Source organism: Propithecus coquereli, unplaced genomic scaffold (assembly GCF_000956105.1).
Source record: "Propithecus coquereli isolate 6110/MARCELLA unplaced genomic scaffold, Pcoq_1.0 Scaffold35, whole genome shotgun sequence".
In the NCBI taxonomy this organism is placed as follows: Eukaryota; Metazoa; Chordata; class Mammalia; order Primates; family Indriidae; genus Propithecus; species Propithecus coquereli.
This window is the reverse complement of record NW_012149174.1, coordinates 3374450-3388725: the sequence shown is the minus strand read 5'-3', so window position 1 is coordinate 3388725 and position 14276 is coordinate 3374450. Positions and strand designations below refer to the sequence as shown.

At 35.3% G+C, this 14276-nt stretch overlaps 1 protein-coding gene across 1 annotated transcript in view; it reads left to right on the top strand.

Moving 5' to 3' along the window:
• Positions 1–14276, top strand: part of PDSS2 (prenyl (decaprenyl) diphosphate synthase, subunit 2) — a 250669-nt gene that overhangs the window by 143664 nt on the left and 92729 nt on the right. The window contains exon 3 of the mRNA XM_012651232.1: positions 6516–6714. Coding sequence (XP_012506686.1) covers positions 6516–6714 — 199 coding nt within the window. The remainder of the gene's footprint in view (positions 1–6515; positions 6715–14276) is intronic.

The following is a 14276-nucleotide window of genomic DNA, read 5'->3' as shown; positions in this document are numbered from 1 at the left end:
AACCAATTTATTTCTTATAATTCTGTGGGTTGACTGGACGCTTCTGGATTTGTGTATATGGCTGCATTCACCTGGTAGATCAGCTGGGGGCTGGGGTTGGCTGTAACAGTTGGGCCTCTCTCCATGTTGTCTTTCATCCAAAGGAGGCTAGATCAGGTTTATTAACATGTAATATCAGGGCAGCATTCCAAGAGGGTAGACCTCAATGAAAAACACTATTATCAAGCCTGTTTGGCCCACATTTTCTGATGTCCCATTGGCCAAACAAGTCACATGGTCAAACTTAGTCTCAATCAAGGAGGAAACTACACATGCATGAATATCAGAGGGTATCACTGACTGGTGTAACAATCTGCCATAGTCTGCCCTCTGGCCCCAGTGATTCACATTCCTTCCATATGCATATCACCTCCTAGTACCCCAAAGTCTCATCCATTTCATGGCACCAAGCTCGAAGTCCATAATTTCATGATTTGTGTTAAGTCTGGTTGTGGATGTGGCTCTATGGATGCAGCCCCTCTTGATTAAGGAACCTGGGAACTAGTAATAAAAGGACAAGTTATCTACCCCGCTCCCCTCTGCCACCATCACCACTACCACATATCTAACATACAATAGTGAGTCAGGAACAAGATAACCATAATTACCACTTCCATTAAAAAGAGAGAGAAATGGGAGGTACATAGCAGTCACTAATCCATAGCAATTCTGAAATCCAGCTGCACAAATGTTGTCTGGGCTACCTGCCCTAGGAGTGAGGAATTTTTCTTGACTAAGGCCCATTTCCGTTTCCTGGAAGTGATTTCTCTAATCCACTGTTCCCTATTGTTCTTGGCTCTGCCCTCTCAGCTATCTTCCCTTTTCAATAAGAAGAAATGGTTCATACTTGCAGCTGAGTATCTATCTCAGCCTGGTTTAAAAAAATTTTTTTTAAATTTTTATATAGGTACATATATATTATATGTACCTATATATTATTATAGGTGCATAATAGTTTTATATATATATATAAAAGGTACATGTGATGTTTTGATACGGGCATACAATGTAAATTAATCAAGTCAGGGTAATTGGGGTATCCAACAACTCAGGCATTTATTATTTCTTTGTGTCAGGAACATTCCAATTCTACTTTTTTAGTTATTTGAACGTATACCCTAACTTATTGTTGATTATAGTCACTTTGTTGTGCTATCAAATATTGGTCATTCTATCTAACTATATTTTTGCACCCCACTAACCATTCCTTTCTTATTCCCCCCTGCCCACTACCCTTCCCAGCCTCTGGTAACCATTCTACTCTCTGTCTCCATGAAATCAATTGTATTTAATGTTTAGCTCCCATATATGAGTAAGAACATATGAGATTTGTCTTTCTGTGGTTGGTGTATTTCACTTAACATAATATTGTCCAGTTCCATCCCTGTTGTTGCAAATGGCAGGATTTCATTCTTTTTATGGCTATATAATATTCCATTGTTTATATGCACCATAATTTCTTTATCCATTCATCTGTTGATGGACACTTAGGCTGATTACAAATCTTGGCTATTGTGAATAGTGCTGCAATAGACATGGGAGTGCAAATATCTTTTCAATATACTGAATTCCCTTCTTTTGAATATATACCTAGCAGTGATTGCTGGATCATATGGTAGTTCTATTTTTAGTTTTTTGAGGAACCTCCAAACTGTATTCCATAGTGGTTGTACTAATTTATGGTCCTACCAACAGAGTACAAGGGTTCCCTTTTCTCTACATCCTCACCAGCATTTATTACTGCCTGTCTTTTTGATAAAAGCCATTTTAACTGGGATGAGATAATATCTCATTGTAGTTTTGATTTGCATTCATCTGATGGCTAATGAAGTTGAGCATTTTTTCATATACCTGTTGGCCATTTGTATGTCTTCTTTTGAGAAATGTGTATTCAGATCCTTTCCCCATTTTTTAATCAGATTATTTGATTTTTTCCTCTTGAGTTGTTGGAGCTCCTTATATAGTCTTGTAGTTATTAATCCCTTGTCACATGGGTAGTTTGCCAATATTTTCTCCCATTCTGTGGGTTATCTCTTCACTTTGTTGATTGTTTTCTTTGCGGTGTGAAATTTTAGCTCGATGTGATCCCATTTGTCCAATTTTGCTTTGGTTGCCTGTGCTTTGGGGATATTACTTAAGAAATCCTTTCCCAGACCAATGTCCTGAAGTATTTCCCAATGTTTTCTTTTAGCAGTTTCATAGTTTCAGGTCTTAGATGTAAGTCTTTAACCCATTTTTGTTTGATTTTTATATGTGGCCAGAGAGAAGAGTCTATTTTCATTCTTCTGCATATGGATATACAGTTTTCCCAGCACCATATATTGAAGAGACTGTCCTTTTCCCACTATATGTTCTTGGCAACTTTATCAAAGATAAGGTCACTATAGATATGTGGATTTATTTCTGGGATCTCTTTTCTGTTCCATGGTCTATATATCTATTTCTATGCCAGTACCATGCTGTTTTGGTTACTGCAGCTCTGTAGTATAATTTTAAGTTAAGTAATAAAATTCTTCCAGTTTTGTTCTTTTTGTTCAAGATGGCTTTGGCTATTCTGGGTCTTTATATTTTAGGATTTTTTTTTTTATTTCTGTGAAGAATGTCATTGGTATTTTCATGGAGATTACATTCAATCTGTAGGTTACTTTGGGTAATATGGACATTTAAATAACATTGATCTTCCAGTACATTAGGTGTGGAATGTCTTTCCATTTTTTGTGTCCTTCAATTTCTTTCATCAAAGTTTTATAGTTTCCATTATGGAGATTTTTCACTTCTTTGGTTAAGTGTATTCCTAGGTATTTTGTTTTATTTGTAGCTGTTGTAAATGGGATTACTTTCTTGGATTCTTTTTCAGATTGTTTACTATTGGCATATACAAATGCTACTGAAGGTTGGTCCGAGTGCAGTGTTTACAACTAATTTATCACAACCAGTTACAGATTCCTTTCTTCCTTCTCTACTCCCACTGCTTCACTTGACCAGCCTAAATAAAAAACAAAAACAAAAACAAAAACAGAAATGCTACTGATTTTTGTATGTTAATTTTGTATCCTGCAACTTTATTAAATTTATCAGTTTTAATAGTTTAACAGTTTTTGTGAAATCTTTAGGTTTCTCTAGATATAAGATCACATCATCTGGAAACAAGATAATTTGACTTTTTCCTTTCCAATTTGGATACCCTTTATTTCTTTTGCTTGTCTGATTGCTCTAGGTAGAACTTCCAGTACTATGTTGAATTAACAGTGGTGAGAGTGGGCATCCTTCTTTTGTTCCAGAACTTACAGGAAAGGTTTTCAATGCTTTCAATTTTTCCCCATTCAGTATGATACTAACTGTGGGTCTGTCATATATGGCTTTTATTATGTTGAGGTAAGTTCCTTCTATACCCAGTATTTTGAGAATTTTTATCATGAGGTGATGTTAAATTTTATTGAATGCTTTTTCAGCATCAATTGAAATGATCATATGGTTTTTGTCCTTTGTTCTGTTAATATGATGAATCACATTGACTGCTTTGTATATATTGAACCATCCTTGCATCCCTAGGATGAATTTCAGTTGATCATGATGAATAATCTTTTTAATGTGTTGTTGAATTCAGTTTACTAGTATTTTGGGGGGGATTTTTGTATCTAATGTTCATCAGAGATATTAATTAGCCTATAGTTTTCTTTTTTATTGAGTCATTGTCAGGTTTTGGTATCAGAATGATATAGGCCTCATTGAATGAGTTAGGGAGTATTCCCTCTTCCTCAGTTTTTTGGAATAGTTTAAGTGGGATTGTTATTAGTTCTTTGAATGCTTGGTAGAATTCAGCAGTGAAGCCATTGGGTCCTGGGCTTTTCTTTGCTGGGAGACTTTTTATTAATATTACCACTTCTATCTCATTACTTGTTATTGGTTTATTCTGGTTTTGGATTTCTTCCTGGTTCAATCTTGGCAGGTTATAGGAATTTATCCATTTCTTCTAGGTTTTCCAATTTATTGGCATATAGTTGCTTATAGTAGTCTCTATTGATGCTTTGGATTTCTGCAGTGTACCTTGTAATGTCTCCTTTTTCATCTCTGATTTTATTTTTTGGGTCTTCTCTCTTTTTTTCTCAGTTTGACTAAAGGTATGCCAATTTCATGTATCTTTTTAAAAAACCAACTTTTCATTTAGTTGATCTTTGTATTTTTTGTTTGTTTCAATTGCATTTATTTCTGCTTTAATCTTTATTATTTCTTTTCTTCTACTAATTTTGGGTTTGGTTTGCTCTTATTTTTCTAGTTCTTTGAGATGCATCATTAGGTTGTTTATTTCAAGCTTTTCTTCTTTTTTGATGTAAGCACTTATTACTATAAACTATTCTCTTATTACTGCTTTTCTGATTCCCATAGGTTTTGATATGTTGTGTTTTCATTTTCATTTGTTTTGAGAAATTTTTTAATTTCCTTCTTAATCTCTTGATTGACCCATCAGTCATTCAGGAGCATATTGTTTAATTTCCATGTGTTTGTGTAGTTTCCAGTTTTCCTCTTGGTGTTGATTTTTATTTTATTGTGGTCAGAGATGATACTTGACATGATTTTAATTTTTTAAAAATTTTTTAAGACTTATTTTGTTTTCTGATATATGATCTACCCTTGAGAATGATCCATGAGCTGAGAAGAAGAACATATATTATGTAGCTTTTGGATGAAATGTTCTGTAAATACCTATTAGGTCCTTTTGGTCTATAGTGCAGATTAAATCCAATGTTTCTATGTTGATTTTCTGTCCAGATGATCTGTCCAATGCTGAAAGTGGAGTGTTGAGGTCTCCAACTATTATTGTACTGGGCTCTATCTCTCTCTTTAGCTCTGATAATATTTGCTTTATATATCTGGGTACTCCAGTGTTGAGTACATATATATTTAGAATTGTTATATCCACTTGCTGAATTGACCCCCTTATCATTACACAATTACCTTCTTTGTCTCTTTTTACAGTTTTTGTCTTGAAATCTATTTTATCTATAGAGGTATAGCTACTCCTGCTCTTTGGTTTTCATGTGCATAGAATATGTTTTTCATTCTCTTTATTTTCAGTGTGTATTTCTCTTTATAGGGGAAGTGGGTTTCTGGTAGATGACATATAGTTGCATCTAGTTTTTTTTATCCATTCAGCCACTGTTTTTTGATTGGAAAGTTTAATCTGTTCATATTCAGTGTACTATTTATAGGTAAGGACTTACTATTACCATGTTGTTATTTGATTTCTGGTTGTTTTATGACCCTATCTTTCTTTCTTCCTTCATTCCTGTCTTCCTTTGTTAAAAGGGATTTTCCCTAATACTGTGTTTTAATTTCTTGCTTTTTATTTTTTGTGTACCTATTGTAGGTTTTTTGATTTGAGATTACCATCAGGCTTGCAAAAAAAACATTTTATAACCCATTATTTTAAACATATGACAACTCTGCTTACAAACAAACAAGCAAAGAGAAATCTAACAGAAATTCTACAGTTTATACTTTAATTCCATCCCCCACTTTTTAACTTTTTGTTGCTTCCATCTGTATCCTTTTATACTATCTATCTCTCAATAAGTTTTTATAGCTATTTTTGATAAATTTGTCTTTTAGTCTTCCTACTCAAGATATAAGTAGTTTATATACCACAATAACAGCAATAGAGTATCCTGTATTTGTGTACTTGCTATTACCAGTGAGTTGTATACCTTCAGACAATTTCTTGTTGCTCATGAATGTCCTTTCTTTCAGATTGAAGAACACCTCTTAACATTTCTTGTAGGACAGACCTGGTATTGATGAAATCCCTCAGCTTTTGTTTGTCTGGGAAAGTATTTCTCCTTCCTTTTTGAAGGATGTTTTTGCAGGTTATAATATCATAAGGTTAAGAGTTTTTTCCTTCAGCACTTTGATATGTCGTGCTGATCTCTCCTGGCCTACAAGGTTTTCACTGAGAAGTCTGCTGCCAGACATATTGGAGTTATGAGAGTGAGAAAAACATACTGAGAGCAAAATATTTGAATGGAACTGTGGAGGGTGGCTCTCCACTGGCCAGCTTCTCTCTGGGGTGTCCTAGTGACTCATGGGGTAGAGAGTGAGGAATGTTATAGAGAACAAGTATCAAGATCTCCTTATAGATCTGACTGTCTGCTGCCAGACATATTGGAGTTATGAGAGTGAGAAAAATATACTGAGAGCAAAGTATTTGAATAGAACTGTGGAGGGTGGCTCTCCACTGGCCAGCTTCTCTCTGGGGTGTCCTAGTGACTCATGGGGTAGAGAGTGAGGAATGTTACAGCGAACAAGTGTCAGGATCTCCTTATAGATCCCAAACTACTGTATTAAAACTTCATTAAAAAGAAATAATCCCCCAAAAAGGCATAATCTATGAAATATTTTATTGTTGAATACTGAAGTCTGACATTAGTGATGAAATGATATTCTTGACACTCAGACAAATCCTTACCTTTATGTTTTAGTCAACGAAGTTTGGCAGAGATCACAGAACTTATCCATACTGCTCTCCTTGTACATCGTGGGATAGTAAATTTAAATGAATTGCAGTCTTCCGATGGGCCACTGAAAGACATGCAATTTGGAAATAAAATTGCTATCCTGAGTGGAGACTTTCTTCTAGCAAATGCCTGCAATGGACTAGCTCTGCTGCAGAACACCAAGGTAAAAACGGGGAGGGTTTGCATGTGCCTGGATACTCTTCAAGCAGCTCTTGGTTGGCTGTGGGAGCCACAGAGGTCTGGGCACCCTGCTGCCTCAACTCCCCTCATGTGGATGCGCAGTAAAACTGTGATGAAGATGATGATGTCAGAGCCAAGTAAAACGTAAATGTTAGGCAAGAATTTTGAAGTTAATTTCTATTTTTTTTCTGATCATAGATGAAATTATTTGTTAATTATAAGATAGGGTTAAATCTTCAAAATAAAGAAGATATAAATAAATATTACCTATAATCCTACTATCCAGAGGTAATCACTATTAGTTAATATTTTGGTGTATTTCCTGACAGTCTTTTTTTGTTCATTCATACCTTTATATATTTGGATTTTTTTTCGGTAACATAGGTGAGAACTTGCTCTATGTGAGGTTTTTTTATCCTGCCTATTTTTCCCACTTCATATTATAATGTCAGTACATTCTCATGTTACCAACATTTTTCATAAACTTCTAAATGACTGCATAATATTTAGTCATTTAGATATACTATAACTTATTTAACAAAATCCTCATTATTGGACATTTAGGTTGTTTATATTTTACTATCATAAATAGATCTTCAATAATAAATCTTTGCACATCAGTTTTCTGTATTTATTCCAGATTATTGCTTTGAGATAACTACCTAAAAGTGGTTCAAAGGGTTTAAACATTTTTAGTATTCTTTTTTTTTTTTTTTTTTTTTTAGACAGAGTCTGGCTCTGTTGCCCTGGCTAGAGTGCCGTGGCATCAGCCTAGCTCACAACAACCTCAAACTCCTGGGCTCAAGCAATCCTACTGCCTCAGCCTCCCGAGTAGCTGGGACTACAGGCATGCGCCACCATGCCCGGCTAATTTTTTCTATATATATATTTTTTTAGTTGTCCAGATAATTTCTTTCTATTTTTAGTAGAGACGGGGTCTCGCTCTTGTTCAGGTTGGTCTCGAACTCCTGACTCCCGCCTCGGCCTCCCAGAGTGCTAGGATGACAGGCGTGAGCCACCGCACCCGGCCCATTTTTAGTATTCTTGATACCTATTGCCAAGCTACTTTCTGAAAAGGTTGTAGAAGTATTCCTTGTATATCAGGGTTTGATTTGACTATGAGATAACAGTGGCCTAAACAAGATAAGAAGTTTATTTTTTCTCTCATGTAAAAACATCAAGAGTTACAGTGATTCTTCGGTGTCAGGAGCCCAGGGTCCTTCTATCTTACTGTCCTGCCATCCTTAATTTACCACTCTGTGGCTCAAGACGATTGCCATCATTTCCTCACTCCATTAAATAGGAGGAGGAAGGGCAAAGAAGGGCAGATGTCCTTGACAGTCAGGTGAGTGTTCATCCTGGTTGCTAAGGACAATCTCAGTGTAAGTCAGCTATCCTGGAATCCCATCTGACTTAGGATTTGTCCTGAATTTTTTATTTTTTAATGATAATTACATTAGAATAAGCCAGAATAAGTTTGGTAGATCTCTACTTTGTGATTCCAGCCTCTGCCTTTGTTTTTGTCCGGTGTAGTCTAATAGTACTATAAGACCACTGCACAGTGGAGAGAATTCTAATTTTAAGGTGTTATTAAATCCGAAAGACAACCAGCAGTAACTCATCTCTTTTCCCAACCCTTTCATGTAACAAACACCTCCCAATCAAGGACAGAATGCAGGGCAATTGCTGATACAACAAAGTGCACTCAGACACAAATGTCTAACTCCTTCCTCTATCAGGTGGTGGGAGAAATATTTGACACTGCTGCCCCAGCTAGCAGCTACCTGGTGTATCACCCAGTTGTGCCATGCCTTATGTATGGCCTAGGAAAGTCACAAAGCCACCAGGTATCAGTTGATAAGTTCAGTGGGAAACAGCAAGTTTATAGGTTTGGTGTCTGTAAAATATTTATGGGCAATCGAGGCTGATCAGTTCTGCTATAGAGCAAGGGGAGAGTAGACTGAGCATCCTTGTAAGTAAGCTGAAAAAACTAAAAGTATATGTTTCATTTTTTTAAAAATTACTAAAAGGCCGGGCGTGGTGGCTCACACCTGTAATCCTAGCACTCTGGGAGGCCGAGGCGGGCGGATTGTTTGAGCTCAGGAGTTCGAAACCAGCCTGAGCAAGAGCGAGACCCCGTCTCTACTAAAAATAGAAAGAAATTAATCGGACAACTAAAAATATATAGAAAAAATTAGCCAGGCATGGTGGTGCATGCCTGTAGTCCCAGCTACTCGAGAGGCTGAGGCAGTAGGATTTCTTGAGCCCAGGAGTTTGAGGTTGCTGTGAGCTAGGCTGATGCCACGGCACTCTAGCCCGGGCAGCAGAGTGAGACTCTGTCTCAAAAAAAAAAAAAAAAAATTACTAAATTTTTGTTTTTCAAGAAAGTTAATGAAGAATGTGTATAACTTGCACAAAATGTTTGTTGACATTCACTAACCCATGTGGAGGCCAATGTGGTATCACTGACCACATGAAAACGAGAAAAGTCAAATCTGCTTTATAGAGCTGCAGAAGGTATGTATACATACCACTCTGTGAAAGACAACTTTTATTTAGATAAATAACTATTCTTCTAAGTTAATTTCACTAATTTTCAACTACAAGTTTTTATATGCACATAGGAACGGGGAAAAAATAGTTCTCATGCTCGTGGGCTCCATTGGCAGAAGAACTTCTCAAACAGTTAAATACTTCCAGGTTTAGTTCAGTGTCATCAGGTACTTCAAATAATTAAATCATTTAAGTAAATTCTAAAAATGGTTTGGGTTTTTTCTTTCCATTCATTCATGGGATCAAGATAAAGCTTTTGGAAGTATATTCTATCAAAGGTAAAGCCTTCGTGAATGAGATTGGAAATTCAGTTTAAAAGTTCAACATTGAAGATAAAATTATTAGTTCATAGTAACTATACAAGTACAAATTTTGATGAAGCACAGTGTCATGATAAAAACAATGTTTTTGCTACATTAAGAAATCTATGAAGTAGTTAGAATTGATTGTGGCACACACACAATTCATAATTACAGCCAAACAAGCATCAACATTCCTCTAATTGATATAGAAGCTATTGTTACATCAAAATTTACAAATATCTATATAGTCAAAATCACTGAATTATGAGATTTGGGGGATGTAGCTCCCGTCGAGTACAGAAATATACTTCAACACAGCAGTATGTGCCCTTCCTCTTTATTGTCTGTCATCAATCAGATTTTAGAAATCTTTGCAAATCAATCTGTGCCCAACAATACTATTGAACTTTGTTATAAATGGGTCGTCAAAAGGTTGGTGGCATTTTGTTCAAAATCAATTGGAAATATTAAATCAAGGATTCAACAAATGGAACACCAAGTGAGACTTTTAGGGGGAATTCCAATTATTGAAAACAAAGCCTCCATTCAAAGTTTTCCCCACAAAAGCAAGGCACGAACAAAATAAATGGGACAACTCAAATGATATTATATAAAGATTAAAATTTTCAATTCTGTAGTCATGATTTGAAATGTCTCACCTTCAGGGAGAATGTTTTAGTGATGCTCCTACTTTAAATAAATTGTACACACACACACACACACACACACACACACACACACAAATGAAATGAGATTGAGAAGGCCTAGATTTTGTAGCATCTAAATTTGGCAAAACATTCAAAAGAATCATAAAGACTATCTGACAAGTTTTGTCATTTATAAAAATATTTGTTAAAGAAAGGTAATCTGATGGAGGCAAAAAGGGACAGTTCCTATGAAAATATTTGAGCTGGAATATTTATACTGTTCAATAATCTAAAAATTAGAATTATGTCCTCTGTTTAGCAAATTTGTACTGAGCTTACCAGATAACTCAGAACCTGTAAAAAGAGCATTTTCGCAATTTAAAATACTATTATGGTCTACCAAGAAGAAATAATTGAAGGTACCACTAATTTCAAATTAATTAACCATGAAATACAACTGTGAATTATATTGCTAGCAATTTTATTTTAAAATACCATATTTTGAAAAACACATTCTTCAGAAAAATGCCAGTGGCACAAAATTAGAGACAGATATGGCTAAGAAATGGATTAAAGTATGTCAATATGCATCAAGAATAATTATTCTACTTATTTTTAATATTTAGATAATCAATATGAAGTTCTTTTTGTATTTTTTTTATTTTGTCCATCCCAGTTTGTCCTATGAAGTTCTTTTTTATCTTAATGTACATGGATATATGTTGTTATTTCTTTTGAAGTTTTATTTTTGAAAGTTTTTGAATAGAACTAGTTGAATCCACTGATATAATAAAATCAATTGTTAATAAATACATGTTTCAAAAAGTATAAAAGTTTAGACGTTTCAGCACTTCTTTTTACTCTTAAGTGTCCCAGTTTAGATGATAAATTTGAAAGTACTCACACTTTAAGGACATTTCTCAGAAATTGTATGAGATCCTTCTGCTTACATCCTATTGACAAGAATTTGATGATACGGCCATACTTAGCTATAAGGGAGGCTAGGAAATGTAATCTTTATTGTTGGGTAGCCATGTATCCAGCCAAAAATCAGGTAAATACAGAAAATAGATACTACGAGACAAGTAGCGTTCTTCTCTACCTTCCCATCATGTTTTTCCATTTTTGGCTAACACATATTTTCATGGGATAGACCTGCTGATTTTAAGGGAGAAAGTAGTATGGTACCTTTAATATCTAGTTTATATCCATGTGAAAAAAAAAAAGCTAATGTAAGAAATGAATTGGCTATATGAAGCAGAATAAGAATTTCAAATCTCCCTCCAGAGGTTTATTACCATTTCAGTATTCTTCCTAGTTTTATTCATCTCAAATTTCTCCCTTCTCTATGCATATAGGGTACTTTGATGGGTCTCACTCAATTCTCTTCATCACTGGAATTCACATATTAACAGAAGTTGAATGGTTCTTTGTCCCTGGGACTCATTGGCAGTCTAGTCCATCTTTTCTCCTTCACCATACCTGTAGTGATCTGTGATGAAATTTAGGCCTTGCTTGGAGAAGGAAGAAGCTTCAGGAAGTGCAGATCTGGTATAGTTTCTGGGTGCCTTGAGCTGCACGTCCAGCTCAAGCCACACACACTGGCCACTCATGGAATAGACCCACGTATTACTCCAGATATGGTGAATTCCAGGGAAGAGGAGATATTCTGGACCTATTTCTTAATAGTACTTAGGTCCACGTTTCAGTAATTTGCCTCAGTATGGTCCCTACCTTAGAAAACCAAGACTCATTGCCTTTAGACAAATGTCTGTTTATTTTCTCTAGTCATTAGTTTTATATAACTTACTTTGAGCTATTCTGATGAAATCTTACATAACATTGAGATGGGGTTATTATGTACAGACATAATCATGCTATAAAGATACAAATAATCACTTGTTTAAGCAACTTCCCTTTATGGAAATAATATTTAATGTGTTCCTTTTTCTTAGCTAGCTTGTATCAGACATACATTCTTTCTTTCAGTGCGGTTCAAGTAGAGTGAAAATGGAGGCTTTACTCCCATCAAGATGAAATCATGTTCACAGCCTGTGAAATCCACTCATGGTGTTTTGCATTCAGAAGCATCACTATAAATGTTCCAGAGTCTAAGACCTCCACCATCTGCTCCATTAGGCACTGGATTTCAGTAGCACTACTTGATTTACGAAAAGAAAAAAAAAACAACTTAGCATATCCAAGCAACAATTCGGCCAGAAGCTTCTCTTGAAATAAGAATGATCAGGCATTTCCTTCTCCTTCAGTGAGCCCCACACCTTCATGGTCTCTGCACAGGGTAACACCTTTAGATTTGCATTTTATCAGCCTTTCCTTTTTGAGGAATTTTTTCTTTTTTAGGCCATGATATTTTTTTTCTAAATGTGATAGTTGTATGTGAATTGAAGCCTTTATTCTTTGTAACTCTCCTGTTCATCCAAAACATGGATCTTGTGCACCTTGTTCTTCAAAGGGTCGTTGAGGTCTCTATAAGGCCAATTTCAAAAGATGCCTCACCAGCTCACTTTCTGTGAAACACCTTGAGTGCCATGTCCAGGGATCCATGATTGATCTTTTCCAAACCTAAGCTTTTAGTAGCCCTCTTTTAGTCATAATAGATGATTTCCAAATCAGGAGAACAGTATTTTAAACTGAGGAGTTTGCAAGGGGTTACTAAAGTACTTGAAAGTCAAGAATTCTCTTTGATAAAGCAAATCTCTCATATTCAAAACTAGTTTCTTTCATTTAAATACTCGGCAGTATTTTCATCAGAATAGTTTTAGGAAAGTGAAGTTATATCTCAGAAGAGGACTTATTTTATTAAATGACTCTTTTAGAAGCTTAAGTTGATTAAATATAATACTAACCATTAGAGGGTTTTTTTGGAAGGAGGAGATGGTAATAAATATTTCTTTGGGGCAGTATTAAGTTTTCTTATTTCTACATATGGTTAATGTCTTAGTAAAATTAGATTCTATTTTATGATGTTTTAGTTTTCTTTTATGAGAAAGAAAAATTGTCAGCAGTAGCAATATAAATAGACACGACAGCAATGAGGGAGCAGGCAGAACTTAATACCAAATTTCTGTTTATAATGTCACTGTTTTTTCACAGTGACAGCCTGCTTTTTCTTTGAGGATGTATATTTAACTTGGTAATTAAAGTTGGCATATTTGTAGCAACTTTAATTTTTTATGACGTATTCATTCTATCAATTTCCCATTTTCTTGTACTACTGGATTCTTGTCTGAATTTCTAGATGATGTGTTTATCTCTGTACTTCTCCTGGGGCAGACCATTAGATAACGGGTTCTGCAGGCGGTTGAAATTCAGAGCTGTTTTATAATTGCCAAAGGTAAAATTAGCAGAGTCAATTATTTTCCCTTTGGCTTTTCCCTGAAGATATTAGGGGTCTTCAAGGTAATTGCCTTAGGTAACACTTAGATTTTTAAATATCTCCAAGTATAGGAATTGGTATATTAATCCTCTGGTAATTATCTTACTATCATAGCTATAGTGACATAAATGCAAATTAACAAGATTTTGAATTCAAGAGTGAATTTAAAAGTTAATGCTTGAGTTTCATTTATTTTCAATTATGAAACATAAGGGCAACTTTTTATGTTAGTACTTTACTCTATAAAGATCTGGTCTAAACCATAAACCCTCTGACTCCATTGAGATAAATTGCTCTGTATTGTGTTCATGTAGAATATGACTGAATGCTGTAATGATGTGGTCATGCCAAAATCTAAAATTTTAGTGTTTGAGCATCAAGCTATCAATGAAACATGCTAAGTAATTGGGGGGAAGATCACAAAATGGAAAAGCACTATAATTTAGAAATCTAGCTGGCCATTACAGGTTTTCTCTGATCCCTGCATTTATTTAGACTGGATTTATAGTTCAAGATTAAGCCACAGGCCGGGTGCGGTGGCTCACGCCTGTAATCCTAGCTCTCTGGGAGACCGAGGTGGGCGGATTGTTTGAGCTCAGGAGTTCGAAACCAGCCTGAGCAAGAGTGAGACCCCGTCTCTACTAAA